This window comes from Coenobita brevimanus, chromosome 31 (assembly GCF_032717465.1).
Source record: "Coenobita brevimanus isolate Jiangsu-jjx chromosome 31, ASM3271746v2, whole genome shotgun sequence".
Lineage (NCBI taxonomy): Eukaryota > Metazoa > Arthropoda > Malacostraca > Decapoda > Coenobitidae > Coenobita > Coenobita brevimanus.
In genome coordinates this window covers 454,035-471,992 of record NC_136984.1, presented here as the reverse complement: position 1 = coordinate 471,992, position 17,958 = coordinate 454,035, and the positions used below count along the sequence as shown (strand labels likewise).

The window sequence follows — 17,958 nt, the reverse complement described above, 5'->3', positions numbered from 1 at the left end:
CATGTCAGTTTAAATCTATACCTCATTTTTTCATTTTATATCTATTTTTTCATTTTATATCTATTTTTTCATTTTATATCTATTTTTTCATTTTATATCTATTTTTTCATTTTATATCTATTTTTTCATTTTATATCTATTTTTTCATTTTATATCTATCACATTTTTGGTTATGAAGGCTGATGTTCTTAAATGGAAAATTAGAAGTGTAAATGGTATAAATATGGTCTATATTTACACATATAAAAAAAAGGTCTTGAATATTTACAGGGCGACATGGAGGCGATTTGTTTGTGGCCACCCCGTATGGGATTAAGGCGTCTGGCAATAGATAGATAGATAGATAGAATATTTACATAATCTAAATACAATATTGCACAAGTTATTAACACTTTATACATAATTAAATATTTTACAGTAATCATATAACCACACACTGAGGTGGTTTAGCCATGTGGAGAGGATGGAGAGTGAGAGACTGATGGGGAGAGTGTATGTGAGTGAGATGGAGGGGGGAGGCCAACGATGAGATGGAGAGATGGGGTGGAGAGGTATATGAGAGAGGGGAGGTGTGAGCTGGGAGCAGGGCAGTGAAATGGCGGGGGACAGGGCGACATGAAGGTGATCTGTTTGTGGCCACCCCTTACGTGACTGAGGCATCTGGCGATAGACAAATAGATAGATATAACCACCTGATCACTGGTTTTCCTGACCCTCGCGCAGCTTCCACAGGCTCGGCTTACTCTTCTGAAAACAAAAAGCAAACGAAAGTAATTAAACCTCAGTGTAATTATGCAAATCAATATGGCACTTCTTCCTTAGCCTTTATCATTCTTTTTCTGTGCCTGTCCTCCTCTCCTCCTATTTCTCACCATCATCCACTCACTTGTTGTAGTGCTGCCTACTTCTTCCTTCACCTTTATCATTCTTTTTCTGTGCCTGTCCTCCTCTCTTCCTATTTCTCCCATCTTTCCTGTCACTTTTTATTACTCTTCTTTCCTTTTCAGGTGGCTTTACATTGAGTGACAAGCCTAATGGTTTCCTGTAAGCCAAGAAACCATTTACAACGCTGGGTGGTAACCATATAACCAAACCATACGTGCTGCCTACGTGTCAGCAAGTGGGTTGGTGGAGGGTTAGTGCCCCTCCCTGTAAAACAAATACCTCAAATGGCCACCCCTTACGGGATTATGGCGTCTGGCAATAGATAGATAGATAGAATATGGCATTACAGTACACCTTTGCTTTAACACACCTTGGTAGACCAGGTATTGGATTTAACAGACACTACAAAGGCCACTGTACTCCTGTCAGCTGTATCAAACAATGTCCGTTCATTGGGTGGCAATCAGGGCTGTGGAGTTGGGGATAATATTTCCCGACTCCGAATCCGAGTCCAGAAATTTTTCAAGTATGACTCCGACTGTCTCTATTTCCCGCTTCCTATGATCTCCGGTCTTTCAAACGCAGTGTGTCCAGGCATCTCGAAATGAACGGATCCTGAATTTGGCTCGCGAACTGTCTCCCTCTGTCTGTATTTCCTGCTGCCTATGATCTCCAGTCCTCAAATGCAGTGTGGCCAGGCATCTCAAACGGATCTTGAATTTGGCTCTCTCTTGTATTATTTATTTATTTATTTTTTTCTTGGAAGGAACGATTTACGGGCTCCTGGCCTTGGGTTCCTTCTTCCTTGCATTAAAAAAAAACTGACCAACTCCAACTTAAGTATATGGCACATGGACGTGATGCAGGTAAATGAATAATATTTGTGAATTTTGATAGATGCAATCCTTAAGTCCATTTTAAATTCTCTACTTAAAGTGCTATCATATTAACAAATAAACCGTCATACATGGTTGTAAAATAAACTGTATAAAGTATTGAAAAGGTACGACTGATACCATTTCAGAACCAAAATGCTCAGACTTGGAGTAGAGGGAATTTTACTGACTACAGTAATATGGTGCTAGTCATGAAGAAGTGCTAGGGCAAGGATGTGAAATACGCTGCAAAAGGGCAAAATTATGGGCGACTGCATTTACAAATATACTTAAAATCCCACATGAGGGGGGGACCATTGGATATGATGGATTTTCAGCTTTATCAGATCAGACTTTCCCCCAGTTAGTCTGTGAGGGGCCACTGTATACAGATGCTGCCTACAGGAACATATTTCTGGACAGTGTCAAGCATGTGAGCTAAGGTGAACTACTCTTACTCTAACCTGACCTGAAACTGCCATCTCTCCATAACACCAGAGTTTGATGCTAGTCAGGAGGAAGTGCTATGAAAAGGATACAGAGCTGAAGTATCGTCATTTGGCCTGTAGTCCACCTTGTTCACATCTGAATGAACCTGAGGCTACAACAACAACAACAGCAACTCATCATCATCATCATCATCTGGACCTCCTTTCCCACCCTAGGGCAGGGTGAGGAGTAGCAATGTCCAGACAGCCCAGATTTGCCCAATCCAATGGGCCATGCTTCCATTCACTCATCATTCAAGCCCCTGCAATCCTGGCTCTATTGGATACGCCAAAAACATTCACCACGTTCTGTAGCTTCACATAAACGTATCCGATAGAGTCAATCCAGACGCTGTCACTTTAAAAAGGGGTGCCAAATCGCTGATCATGCACTTCTCACAATATTCATCCAGCCAGCTCGATCTCTTGTCAGTTCCCTAGCCTCACCGACTTCCAAACCTCTCTTCCTCACACACTCATCCACCATATCTCTCCACCTTCTCCTTGGCCCACCTCGCCTCCTCTCTCCTTCAAATTCATCCAGCCAGCTCGATCTCTTGTCAGTTCCCTAGCCTCACTGACTTCCAAACCTCTCTTCCTCACACACTCTTCCACTCTACTCATCCACTACTGCTCCTATTCCACTATCCAACCTGATTTGGGGTGGGGGGTGGGGGTAGGTGTGCCAGATTGACGAGGGGCATGATGGAGGGTCGTCCGTGGGCACACTGGAAGGGCAGCTGGCACGAGGCGAGGCAGGACACCAACTCCCGGCACTGCCCCAGACTCAGACGGTCGCCAAACTTCACCGCTCCTGTTGCCATCGGGGGATAAAGGATGCTGAGGACCTCGGCAGACATGGCGTATCATCATCATCATTATTAACATCATCACTTGTCATCATCATCATTATCAACATCATTGTCATCACCATTATTACTGTCATCATCATCATTATCATCACCATTATTACTGCCATCATCATCATCATCATCATCATTACTATTACTCTCATCATCATCATCATCATCACCACTGTTACTGTCATCATCATCACCACTCTTACTATTATCATCATCATCATCACTACTATTATCATCATCATCATCACTACTATCATCATCATCATCATCACCACTATTACCATAACCATCAATATCACCATCATCATCATCATCATCCCAATCCTACAACAGTATAACACTCCCCTCACCTCTACACGCCTGACTATTGAGCACGTTGGCTATGGGCGTTGGTATGGGGGGCACGACCCCTCCGGTGCACTGTAGGGTGTGGCACATGTCCCGCACGGTGCTCTCAACGATGGAGGCGGCCAACTGACAGCGGCGGTGACGCGCTTCATTGGCCTCACGTGCAACCAGGCAGCTAGGGATGGCGTGGAAGCTGACTGTCTCTGAGTCAATCTGGGGATGGAGTCCTTGCATCATTACTGTTATTATTATTATTATTATTATTATTATTATTATTATTAAGTCAATCTGCAGAAGGAGTGGTTATGTTATTATTATTATTATTATTATCATTATTATTACTGTATTCTTATCGCAGTATTATTTTTTTATTATCTCACCATAGCTTTACATGCGAATTATGAGAATTCATCACATATCGAATGTAGGGGTTGCAGTGACCATACAGGCAAAACTAGACATTGTATACCTGTATATAAAAAATACAGGAATACCTCGATATACAGTACCCCTCGATGCGATACCCCGGCTTAACGATGGGGGTAGAAATACAACCATACCCCACCTAACGATGGCCAAACCCCAGTTTAACGATGGGCTTTGATTTTCTTTAACGATTCTGATGATATTTTAGACCAAAATTGTATGTTTAGGTTGATTTATAAACTGTTTTTAGACTTAGATTAATGTGTTTTAGCCATAGGTGGGGTGAACATTGTGTTTAGGTTGATTTATAAACTGTTTTTGGACTTAGATTAATGTGTTTTAGCCATAGGTGGGGTGAACATTGTGTTTAGGTTGATTTATAAACTGTTTTTGGACTTAGATTAATGTGTTTTAGCCATAGGTGGGGTGAACATTGTGTTTAGGTTGATTTATAAACTGTTTTTTGACTTAGATTAATGTGTTTTAGCCATAGGTGGGGTGAACATTGTGTTTAGGTTGATTTATAAACTGTTTTTAGACTTAGATTAATGTGTTTTAGCCATAGGTGGGGTGAACATTGTGTTTAGGTTGATTTATAAACTGTTTTTAGACTTAGATTAATGTGTTTTAGCCATAGGTGGGGTGAACATTGTGTTTAGGTTGATTTATAAACTGTTTTTTGACTTAGATTAATGTGTTTTAGCCATAGGTGGGGTGAACATTGTGTTTAGGTTGATTTATAAACTGTTTTTAGACTTAGATTAAAGTGTTTTAGCCATAGGTGGGGTGAACATTGTGTTTAGGTTGATTTATAAACTGTTTTTAGACTTAGATTAATGTGTTTTAGCCATAGGTGGGGTGAACATTGTGTTTAGGTTGATTTATAAACTGTTTTTAGACTTAGATTAAAGTGTTTTAGCCATAGGTGGGGTGAACATTGTGTTTAGGTTGATTTATAAACTGTTTTTAGACTTAGATTAATGTGTTTTAGCCATAGGTGGGGTGAACATTGTGTTTAGGTTGATTTATAAACTGTTTTTAGACTTAGATTAATGTGTTTTAGCCATAGGTGGGGTGAACAGTCATTCTGGGGTACAGTTTACTAAGCTTGATTTTTTCCAGACTTATAATTGACGATTTCCATATTTTATTCTTGGTTTTAGTGAGTTATTTACAGGTGTTAGGCTTAGGTTAGCTTCCTTGACAGCTGTTAGGCCATTTAGATTGGCTTTACACTTGTTTTTGGACTCATTTGGGTGGGTTTGGACTTGGTTGGGGGGGAAACCCAAGGCTGAAAAATGCATCCCATTACTTTACATGTTAAATCTACCCTGATATATGATACCCCGCCTAACAATGGGTTTTTACCTAACCACTTGCATCATTAAATTTGGGTATACCTGTACAGTAGTACTTTTTAGGGGACTGAAGTGACTGTATATGCAAAAAAAAAAAGATAATCATCCATGGAAAAAACAGAAGTGTGGTTATGGTGATCATATAATTGAATGACTGGTTAGCTATCGATCACAGCGCACAGGTGCATAATCACACTTCCCCAACGGACGACGTACCTGCGAGAAATGTAACCCTCGACGCGTGAAGACGCGAGGGAAGGCCATCATGAGCCGCACTTCATGGCGGGGGAGAGACAGCTGCATGGGAGGGGTCATGGCGGCGCTACGTAGGGTGGGCAGCCCCCTCTCGTCCTCCTCTACCTGGTTCTGTCTGTCTTTTCCGTGGGTCTTTTTATCGCTGTCTTCGTCTGGCTCTTCTGTATCAAAGGGAAGTATTCTAGTATGGTTAGGATGCTTATTAACACCTTTTCCTTACTGATTTATTTCCACATGGTTAGGAAGCTTACTAACACCTCTTCCTTACTGAATTATTTCTGATTCTGCTCCGTTAGTAAATTCTTGTGTGGTATTCATGCAATCTATGTTGATATTTATCTATCTATCTATATACCTAGACTGCTTCCCCCAAGGAAAGGGAGGTAGCCGAGACAGGACGACACACTCCCCATTTACTCATCCATTCAAACACATTCATTCGCATCTTAGCCCCAAAGGGGAGAACGGACAGATCCTCACCGCACCACACCGCACAAGGGTCAACTGCGCAATGCAATCAGTGACATCCGCAGCAGGGCCCGACAGCAGAACTGGTTTACCCCTGCCACATCATAACAGACCCATCCCCTTACCCGCACCTGACCTGACTAGCTGATCAGACCAAATGTGGGAGAATATCCCCTCAGGGCTGCGTCATCACTTATTCATTCACAATTTCTCTCCATTTATTTCTGTCACGCACAGCCACTCTTCCTTGCTCAACAGACATCCCTCTCGCATCCAGCGCTCTCTTCACACTGTCCATCCATCCTATTCGTGGTCTTCCTCTCAGCCTTACACCTCTCACATCAGATCTAGTTATCTTTTTCACCAATCGCTCATTATCCATTCTCTCCATATGCCCAAACCATCGCAACACCCTCTGCTCAACTCTACCAGCCATCTCCCGAACAACTCCAGTTCTCCTTCGCACTTCATCATTTCGCAATCGATATTTAAAATATATTAAATGCAAAAAGATGACAGATAGATATGGACAGACAGGTAGATAGTAGACAGACAGACAGACATACAGTAGATAGATAGATAGATAGACAGAGAGAGAGACTAACCATAGTTCTCCCTGGTGATTTCCTCCAGTCGTATACGCTCGTGGACGGCATGCTGGTCGAACAACACCAGGAGCCGCGTGGGTCTTGGGGTCGAGTTATCCGAAGCCGCCCAGGGGTAGGTCAGGCTGCAGGCTATGTATTTGTCGTCCACCTGGCCCAACACCTGATACGGAAAGGTGTTTGGGGGTTCGTATATAAATTTTGGGGGTTATAAGTCCCCCTTTTCTTTCTAGCGTCGTCAATAGTATGTTTTTTGTTTTTTTTTATCATTGTTAATAGCATGATTTTTTTTCCCCCTACCTAATGATGGAAGAGAGAGAGAGAGAGAGAGAGAGAGAGAGAGAGGTCAGGCTGCAGGCTATGTATTTGTCGTCCACCTGGCCCAACACCTGATACGGAAAGGTGTTTTGAGGATTGTATATTAAGTCTGAAAGTTATATGTCCTATTTTTATCACTGTTAATACCATCCATCCATCAACCAATCCTACGTTGCCTTATGAGGGGTGTAGGAGCCCAGGGCTTGGCAAGTTGGTCCTGACATTTAAGATGAGAGTGACCAGCCTCACTCATCCCTGAGTGGCATTACATGAGCAATAACCCCAACCACCCCTTGGATATAAACCTTCATCGGCTCAATCCGACTGGAGCGCCTTAATTACCCACTAAACCACCAGGCGCCAAAGTTTCGTTATATGGTTACCACCCAGCGTAGTAAATGGTTTCCTGGTGAACAGGAAACCATTTGGCTTGTCAATCAGTGTAGAGTCACCCGTAGGCAGAAGGAAGAGGAAAGAATGAAGGAAAGAAAGACAGAAGAGGACAGAAGGAAAGGGCAGACACCTAAGAGCAGTACTACATCAAATGAGTGGATGGTCAGCACCCCCACCAACCACAAACTGTTAATACCATGGTCTTTTTTTTTCCCCCACCTAATGATGGTATGAGGTAAGAGTCAGGAAAAAAAAAAAGAATAGAAAATGGAAGAACTATCAAAAGCTTGTAATTCACACATCATTCTCTCTCTCTCTCTCTCTCTCTCCCTCCGTCTCTCTCTCTCCCTCTCCCTCTCTCTCTCTTCCTCTATTAATCCCATACATTTTTTTTTTTGCCTATCAGGGTTAACTATAAGCTTCTTTAACCCTTCACTACAGGAAACCTCCCCTAACGTGAATGATACCTGCTGGAGGATGCCCAATTCTATCTCTATCCAATCTCTCACTCTCTGTCTCTCTCTCTGTGTCTGTCTGTCTGTCTCTCTCTCTGTGTCTGTCTGTCTGTCTCTCTCTCTGTGTCTGTCTCTCTGTCTGTTGCTCTCTCTCTCTTTCTCTCTCCATGCTACAAAAATTAAGACACCTGGAAGTATTTATTATTTTACCTTGCAATCTCTCTGTCTGTCTGTCTGTCTCTGTCTCTTCTCTTTCTCTCTCTGTCTGTGTCTGTCTGTCTGTCTCTCTGTCTCCCTCTCTCTCCTCTGTCTCCCTCTCCCTCTCTCTCTCTCTCTCTCTTGCATTTTTCACTTTACCTTGCAAGTCTGTAGCATGTCCTTCGTAAACCTGTACTCGTAAACGGCATTGTAGACTTTCACAGCTGCGTCTCTCTTCCCTGGGGGGGTAGGCGGAGTCGAGCTTAGCAAATTGAGTCGATAAACAAGTCGATAAAGCAGTTAGTTAATGGCACGTATCATTTATCTTGGACATGTGGAGAGAGTGGAGAGTGAATGACTGACTAAGAGGGTGTGTGTAGGTGAAGTGGAGGGAGGGAGAGGGAGGGGGAGACCGGGGATGAGGTGGAGGGATGGAGTTGAGAGTAAGAATGAAAGACTGACTAAGAGGGTGTATGTAGGTGAAGTGGGGGGAGGGAGAGGGAGGGGGAGACCGGGGATGAGGTGCAGGGATGGAGTTGAGAGGTATATGAGGGAGGGGGGAGTGAGCTGGGGGGAGGGCAGTCAAACGGTGGGTGACAGGGCAACTTGGAGGCGTTTTGTCTGCGGCCACCCTTTGCGGGATCAGGGCGTCGGGCTATAGACAGATAGATAGATAGACAGATAGATAGATAGACAGACAGATAGATAGACAGATTTATGGTAGTCTGGTTGTAATGTGCTTAGAAGATGCATGAATGAACCTAACAGCATAACCATACAGATCTATACACAATATTTACTTTAATTTGGTTGTGAAGCATTTGAAAGCTGTATACGTGAATCTATCTATATATATTTAGTCAGATGGCTTAATTCCAAAAGGGGTGGCCACAAGCAAATCACCTCCATGCTGCCCTGTCCCCTGCCATTTTACTACTCTCCCTCCAACTCACACCCCTCTCTCATATATCTCTCTACTCCATCCCTCCATCTCATCCTTGGCCTCCTCCTTCCCTTGTAGGTATAAATGAGCACTCTTTATCAAAACTAAATTACACACACACACACACACACTCACCTCTATCCCTCCACCTCATCCTTGGTCTTCCCCTTCCCCTTTCCCCTACAGAGCAATCTATAACAAAATTAAATCACACACACACACACACACACACATCCCTCACATCTCTATCCCTCCATCCCTACATCTCATCCTTGGTCTCCCCCTTCTCCTTGCCATTACTGAGCATCATCATCATCAACATCTGGACCTCCTTTCCCACCCTAGGGCAGGGTGAGGAGTAGCAATGTCCAGACAGCCCAAATTTGCCCAATCCAATGCGTTACACTTCCAATCACTCATCATTCAAGCCCCCGGAATCCTGGCTCTATCGGATACACCAAAAACATTCGCCACGTTCTGTAGCTTCACATAACCAATCTTTAACAAAACTAAATACAGTTCCTGAACACCGCACCTGTCCTGATAATCTGTTCAGCTCCCGTGTTCAAAACCTCTGCATCCATGGCGAAGTCCGGCGCCTCCCAATTCTCGCAGATCCGGGCCACGTCGGAGAACTGCTGGACGTCACCTTCACCCTCGGCATCTTTCTCGGTCTCCATGCCCTTCAGGAACGAGTCTATGGTCTCCCGTACCTCTTTGCTACTGGGCGCCTGAATTTCTCCCGTGCTATCGGAGTAATTTGTAACCGCATCCTTAGGTACCGATTCTGTGCAGCCTTTCTTCACACCAAGGCCTGGGTCATGATCTCTGCTCGCGTCTCGGGTTTTCCTCCAAGACATGAGGTCTGTAAAGCCGTGGGTCAGGGTGAAGTCCTCTCGCTTCTTCATACCGTTGTTCCTCGGCACAAACCAAGGCTCGTGGGTCAGAGGCACCTTAAGTAATGGCGCCCCGAGAGACTGGCTACTGGTCCACTCTGGGATGGCCTTAACCTGTGGGGGGTCATAGGAGGTGTTCCCTGTCTGGAGATCCACGTAAACTCTCTTCCCTTCGCTGTCAATTATTTCTTTCCACCTCTGAGCTGGGTGGCTTCTGTTTTGATCCTGTACGCGAATATCACCGACCTGTCCCTCTGGTGGCTGGCTGTTACTGCTTTCTCCCTCTGATGATGTAATTTCCACACTTTCTCCCTCTCGTTGCTGACTTTCTGCACTCTCACTCGCCAATGCCCGATTTCCTGAACGTTTATCTTCTTGTGCTTGATCTGTGCTTTGACCCTGTGTATATAGTTCCCTCTTCATGCCTTCCATCCTTCCCTGGTGTGCAAAGGACCCCAGAGTGGAGCTTTCATCAGGATCCGAAAGAGGGGTTTGGACGTTAGCTTGCCTCTCCATTTTCTCATGTTTCTCATCTACACTCCCTGATGAAGTTCCCTGTACACATAAATCTAAACTGTTTCCTGTATGCCCCAGTACACATGGATCTCTCAATGATGCTGTGCTTTGATCTGACAGGGAGGGCAAGGCATTAACATTACAATCACATCCCTTGCTTTCACCTGCAGGGTCCTTTCCAATGTGAATCATCTTGCCGTGGAAAGTTATCTCGCATGACTGTAACTTCCTCTTCGTCTTCTCTGAACTTGAGGTCGTGGGGGGACTGGCATTACAAGCATCCACTGAGTCTTTCTTGCCTTTCTCCAAGCCTAGAGCTGTAGGAGGGCTTATATTACAGGTTTCCATCGAGTCAGCTTCTCCCCTGAGTGTGACGGTGGGTGTGATGTCGCTTCTGGTGGGCGAGGGACCTTCCAAACCCGAGAAAGTCAGCTGGGAGAAGTGCAGGGTCTCTGAGAAGGGGTTCACAGATGATGAGGAACCGGTGCTGCCCATCTCAGTATTCTTCTCCTTGGCCTGACTCACACTTGGATCTGCTGTGTGTGACTGTGTACACTGTGGATATGCCTCAGTGCTTTCAGAAACGTCACTGCATGTGGGTGTGCTGTCTAAGTGCTTTTGGTGATGCAGATTATTAGCTACGACTGCTTCTTGACAATCTAATAAGTTTCCATGTAATTCTGTACACTGAGGCTGTACTACCATGCTTTCTGTACCATCTTTACATGTGACTGTGCTATGGATGTGCTTCTGGTGATGCACATTAGACAGGAGTGCTTTATCACACTGTACAGAGTTTCCATGTGCTTCTGTACACTGTGGATGTACTTTTAAAATACCATTACACATCGGAGTACTGTGGGTGAGGGTCTTTTGGCAGTGCAGAATAGTATGAGAACTCGGTACTTTTTCACCTTCGGGTTCACTCCCTTGTACCTGGCCAATATTCTTTAATCTACAAGTGTTCTCAATCCGGCTCAAAATCTCCGTTATATCCCCAAGGCCTTCAGTGCTGAGTCTATGGGTGCAATCACTACTCTGAGTCACACTTGAGGTATACTTGGACATATCAGTGTTGGGTATATTGGGAAGTAGGCTGGGGTCCTTAGATATATTTCCGTCTAGGGTGTGAAGGGTCTTTAAAACAGGATTCCCGGTTTCATCTGGAGTAAGGGAAGTTTCGGCGTTATTCCTGTTGGGCAGCAAGTGCGTTTCCTTACACATGTTTCCATCTAGACTCTGAGGGAGTTTTAACACACGACTGGCTGTTTCACCAGGCGTTTCAGCAGTAAAACCTTGAGACTTTAATACAGAAGTGCCTGTTTCATCTAAAGTTTCATTAGTAAATCCCTGAGTCTTTAAAATGGAGGCACCTGTTTCATCTAGAGTTTCAGTAGCAAAACCCCGAGTCCTAAAAATTGAGCTGTTTTTTTCATCTATAGGTTGAGGAGTAAAGCCTTGGGACCCCTGAATATCAATACTGAGATCGCTATTATGAACCTTATCATGTACGTCCCTAACCTCAAATGGTTGTGTGGGGGTTAAGACGGATGGAGAGAAGGAAACGTATTTCTTGGCCGACCCTGTTTCTTTCGTGGCTGCTGGAGTGGTCACAGATTCATTTATCAAACCAAGATGATGATGATGATGATGATGATGAGGATGAGGTTGCTTCGCTTTCTGCTGCTGTTGTTGTTGCTGATGTTGCTGCTCCTGTGGCCCCAAGCTTGTCTGGAGATCCAACCCAAGATGCTGAGGATGAATCACACCCACCCCAAAATGCTTGTCACTACTCACAACTCTACGCTGCACAGACTGATGATCTAAAAATGGTTTGGACTCATTATTCTGCACTCTGTTTTCTATGACACACTGCTCTCTGTCCCTTCCCAGATGACCTGAGTTAAAACCTGTGTGTAGGAGTGTGTCCTGAGGTGCAGAATTTGCAACAGAGTTTCCTAAATTCAAACCAGTTCTTGTGCATATGTTTTGGTGATTCTCTGGATTCTGTGGCCACGTTATGAATATGTTTTGGTGATTCTCTTGATTCTGTGGCCTGGATGTGTTGTTATGTATTGCAGAAGGTACACCAAAACTTCCTGCATTCAGACTAGGCCCCACACTCGAGTTTTGGCGATTCTCTTGATTCTGTGGCCTGGGTAGTGTATGGGTGTGCAACGTAGAGGGAATACCAAAGCTTTCCGAATCCAAGCTAGTTCTCACACTCGAGTTTTGGTGATTCTCTCGATGCTCTGGCCTGGAAGAAGTACCATCATGCAGCCCTACTACACCACCGTCACCTCTTCCTTCCTCAGTGATGCCAAAACTATGATTCCCTGCCCTTGTAAGTGTACTGTTAAGCATCCCTGTTTGGCTGATGTAGCTTCTCTTAACTTCCACCGCATCAAGACTTCCCCCGCCAGGCACTATGACAGACGAGGTGCTGTTTCTTTGGGAGTTACTGGTGTCCTGAAGATTCCATGTGTGAGGGCAGCAATTTGAGTGATTCTGCATCTTAACCTCACAATTCGCTGCATGTATATGATTACAGGAGCCACCAGTGTTGCCCTCCCCATCAAAATTTATCTGCCTATCCCCTGCCCTGTTTCTTATGACAGGCTGAAAGTTACCACACACCCCTTCATCAGTCTTCCTACTCAAAACAGGATGGAAGCTGTCCCCATCTTCTTGCCCATCCTCCTCATCAAACATGGCATCTCCTATGTTGCTTGTCAAAACTGGCTGGAACTTGAAACTGCTGTCTAAAATATCTGAACCATCGCAATCCTCCTTTTGGCTCTTGCTTTCTGGTATGGCAGGATTTCTCTCTCTCCTGTCCATATTTTCCGATGATTCACGGGGGTCCACAACCGCGTTTTGGCTTCTAACTGCTGTCCCGTCACTGCTATCAACAGGGCCTTTGGAAGAACTGTGCTCATGATTCGCTGTCTTGCCTCTATACTCAAATCTCTGGAGAATACTCAGCGTGTTGACTTGGCTCTGGTGCTTCTTAAACTTTTCACTGAGGGACTTGCTCAATGATGATGCCTTTGTGTTTTTTGTTGGAGTATTTCTTATCTCCTTGCTGGCAGAAAAAGATGTTATGTTATCTCTCAAGCCATCTAGTGTTAAGATATCATCACACTTACTAGATTTGCCATTAACTACATCTGAATATATATCATTACATTTACTAGATCTGCCATTATCTAGTGCCTCTGAATGTGCGATAGCTTCTTTCCGAGCCCTCTCTTCATCGTAAACAACCTCAGGACGCGTTACTTGTTTCCTACTCCTCTCTTCATCGTAGGCCATCTCTCTCTCTATGTCATCTGATGCTGCGCTATCTGTTGTGACGTCCAGGTCCCTGTGAAGCTTCGGGGGGGTATCCAAAGCCCTTCTTGAGGCCCTGAGAGGCGGTGGGGTGGAAGGGGTGTGTCTTACTGCATCTGCCGGAGTCCTGTACTTCTCCAGCTCTGCCTTCCTTCGGTCAGCCTCACAGAAACTCACAAACTCCTCCAGCGTTGATAAGTTCGCCCTCGTCTGTGATTTAGAGGTACCAGCCGCTCCTTCAGGCCTCGGAGAGTTTGCTATGGCTCTGTCTGTCCTTGGGCTAGTCGATTCAGAATTTCTCTCGCTCATTTTTTCTCTCCTTTCCTCTCTTGTGTCTCTCCCTCCTCTTATTTCTCTCCCTTGCTCACCCATTTCTCTCCCTGCCTCTCTCATCTCCCTCCCTTGATCTTCCACTTGTCTTCCTCCTCCTCTCATCTCTCTCCCTTGCTCCCTCACCCCTCTCCTTCCATCTCCCTCATTTTGGTCACCTTTACACAGGCCCTTATCAATAACTCTCTTAAACTGTTCCAATGTGCTCACACCCTGTCTACTCTGGATCTCCAATGCTGTTCCCTCCCTACTGCTGGCAATGTCACTTTCACAATCATCACTAATGTTATTCTGAGCTGGCTCCTCTAAATCGCATTGGCTGCTTGATTGACAGCCAGGAAACAAAGCCTCCTTATCACGTTCATCTTTATTTATCTTTGCAGTTATAGAGGGTGTATTAGACGGGGGAGCTTTACAAGGAGGGGGTATGTGATCTCTTTTGACTTTTTTATCAATGACCCATGAGTTTTTGTACACCTTTTTGCTGCTCTTCTTCTTAACAGGGGAGGATACAAAATCAGGATCCTCCTCCTCATCTCCATCATCTGCCCCTCTCCCATTACCAGCCGTCCTCTTCTTGTCAGGACTGTTATCTGTCTTGCTGGCACTCCGTAACTCTCGTCTGCTTGCTTGGTCTTTGGAATCATCACTTTTGTCCTCTGCTTCAGGGTTGTTTGGCTTCTTCTTGGCTCTTCTGACTGAGAGGGAGTGGACCGCCAAGAGGTTATCCTGCGTACTGATGGTTCGGCCATATTTGGGTCCGGGTCCCTCCGACGTCTCTCCCTTTTCTCCCGGTCGTTTGAGACTGAAAATCTCCAGCTGTGACGTGCTTGAGCTTCCTACTATCTCCTCCTCCTCCTCCTCCTCTTCTGGCCACTTTCCTGACTTCCTATACCTTTCACTCAGGGAGATAACCAAGTCTTCCTCCTGTATAAACTTCAGAAACATCTCCTCAATGCAAATCAGCAGCTTCTCCCACTCCCGGAACTCGACCAGCGTCTTTGTGGGGTCCAGGCATATGTCGTACTCGCTGTGGGGGCATTCGATGTTGAGGAAGAATATGCCATAGAGTCTCATGCCTTTGACTGGACTGGTGGGCTTTCCAGAGCCGACACTGCCTGGGTGCATCCTACTGCTTATAATGGAACACCTTGATAGCAGGAAATTCAGCATCTTGTGGATTTTAGTCTTCAGTATCACCCGTTTATTGACATACACAAACTGTATGGTCTTGTTGATATGTGGCTGAGTGCTGATGTATCCCTTTACGGTGAACTGGTCTATGGAATGCTCGACCTCGGCCAGACCCTGGGCTCTCTCGGCCCCAAAGAGTTGGATGAAGGTTGAGACGGGGCTGCTGGTTTTCTTGGTCTGGAGAATCAGCGCGTTGGTGCCATCGTTCCTCAGACTAAACGCCACTTTGGGGTGCATCAGGGCAAAACTCTCCAGCCGCTTCCTCACATTCTCTATATCAATGGCCTCCTTTATTATCTTCCTTCTCACGGGCATATTGTACATGAAATCCTGAATGGTGACGGTCGTACCCACACTCGGTCTTGAATTCTTCGCCGGTCCGATCATCTTCATCTTGCCGTAAGTGAACAGCTTGGTCAGGGTCTGCGCCGAGTCCTGTGGCCTGGTGCTGATGTCGACGATGGCGGATATGTCGACCGTGCTTGCCAGGGCCTCCCCACGAAAGCCATAGTGGGATAAGTTTGTTGAGAGGTCCTCCAAGGTGTGGCACTTGCTGGTGGCGTGTCTGTAAAGCAATACAAAATTTATGGAGCTCTATGGGGTACAGGCGGCCCTCCACATCCGCAGGGTATAGGGGACACAGACCCCCACGAATGTGAATTTTCCGCGAATGTTTGGTGTGCCCTCCTGTGAATGCCTCTACAGCTGCACATCACCCCCTGTGAGCAAGTGTACACATCTATCTACCTATCTATTGCCAGACGCCATAATCCCATAAGGGGTGGCCATTTGACTTTGAGTTATTTGTTTTACGGGGAGGGGCACTAACCCTCCGCCAACCCACTTGTTGACACATAGGGAGAGGTGTACACGTACTGTACCTAATAAACCATAATTGGGACCTGAAAGCAGCATAAAATATCACAAATAGCTGATGACTTGCCCACATGTGAGTGTGGGCAAGTCATCAGCTGCATATATACCCCAGTTTCTTACAAACATACCCATTAAATTCAGTCTTGGCTCCACAGAGGGGCAATCCACGAATCTGCGAGACCCGCGAAAGTTGATTCTACAAATGTGGACGGCCACCTGTCATGCCAAACACAGTAAAATGAGCACTGAAATAATGGAAGATATAATAATGAATTTTAGACACATGGCACCTTTAGAATTCCTCCAAGATGTGCATCATATTATTTTCATGAGGACACCTGTAATCTGGTTTATGGATTTTTTTTTTACTTAAATTAGTTTTTCCTTCCTCTGTTCATCTTGTAAAAATAAGTTAATGAATAAATGTAAATAAATAAAAACCTCACCTCACGCCCAAGTAATTCAAATCTTCCTCCTTGATCCCATGTCCGTTATCCACAACTTGAATTTTAAATATGCTAAAGTTGATCCTGATGGCGATGCAGGTGGCTCCAGCATCAAGACTATTCAGCACCTGTAGAATATTATTTAAAACGTAATTACTTTCTTATATTTTACTTTCAACTTGAGAGACTGACGAAGAGAGTGTATGTGAGTGAGGTGGAGGGGGGAAGAGGGAGGGGGAGGCCGAGGATGAGATGGAGGGATGGGGTGGAGAGGTATATGAGAGAGGGGGGTGAGAGTTGGGAGCAGGGCAGTGAAATGGCGGGGGACAGGGCGACGTGGAGGCGATTTTTTTGTGGCCACCCAAAACGGGATTGAGGCGTCTGGCAATAGACAGATAGACTTTCAACTTTCTATACTCATTATACTTTGACTTGGCCTAAAACTGCCATCTCTTTTTTTCTGACTGTGGAGTTGTAAAGACAGATTAATACAAGTACTGAACTGTATCTAGTTTCTCCAGTTTGAAAAATATCTCCAAAACTGAATAAAAGCATAAAAAGAGGGCAAGAATACATTCATTCATTCATTGCCAGACGCCATGTATCCCAAACGGGGTGGCCAAGGGCTTAGAGTTAACTGTTTTACAGGGAGGGGCACTAATCCTCCACCAACCCCACTTGACACGTAGCAAGAATACATTGATGAATATATTATGAGATTCTGGGAGTTAGACTGGGATTGAGGGAGTCAGAATGGGATTGGAGGAGTTAGATTGGGAATGAAGGAGTTAAGAGTTAGATTGGGACTGAAGGAGTTAGACTGTGATTGAATGAGTTACAGGGAGTAAGACCACCTGAAGGAGTTAGATAGCCAGAAGAGTTAGAGGGAGTTGACTGGGACTGAAGGAGTTAGGAGTTGCACTGGGACTGAAGTTAGAATGGGATTTAAGGGGGTCAGACCAAGTTAATGTGAACCTATGTGCATGGCAAAGTGAGCATTCTAACAAGGACAATTCTATAATGGAACATCAACACCATGCGGCACCTACTACATACAAACTAAACTCAAACCTCGATTTAAGGGACTAAATGAGGAATCACTTTGTCCCTTACCTGAAAATATCCCTTGTTTTACCACATATAAAGACAAAATTATTATGAAATGCAATGACTGTTTCACTTATTTATATGATTATGAATATCATTTTACGGGTACTGTATAAAGAAATATATTAATCTGTGTAACCTAGACATTACGTATCATTTTTGAATGGTCCTGTACGTTTGTCAGGTAGAAAATGGTGTCCCTTAAATCTGAAATCCCTTAAATGGAGGTCCCTTAAATTGAGGGTTGAGTTTACTCCCTTGCAACACCCACCAACTCTTCCACACACTGTGCCACGGAGGTGATGGTGATGCCCGAACGCAGCTGTGACCGCACCACCTCACACAGGGGATGGATACGCCCAGACATCGCGCCATATAATAT

The 17,958-nt window shown here is 44.8% G+C and overlaps 1 protein-coding gene across 1 annotated transcript; it reads right to left on the bottom strand.

Annotated features, from left to right (window-relative positions):
- Nucleotides 1-696: 696 nt before the first annotated feature.
- On the bottom strand, nt 697-17,943 carry LOC145395447 (uncharacterized). The gene is made up of 10 exons (XM_080269051.1): nt 17,848-17,943; nt 16,470-16,597; nt 14,080-15,712; nt 9,414-13,833; nt 8,095-8,174; nt 6,572-6,734; nt 5,460-5,599; nt 3,462-3,672; nt 2,902-3,062; nt 697-747 (listed from the first exon to the last, which is right to left on the bottom strand). The coding sequence occupies exons 1-10, from the start codon at nt 17,941-17,943 to the stop codon at nt 697-699; spliced, it is 7,083 nt and encodes a 2,360-aa protein (XP_080125177.1).
- Between the last annotated feature and the right edge of the window lie 15 nt (nt 17,944-17,958).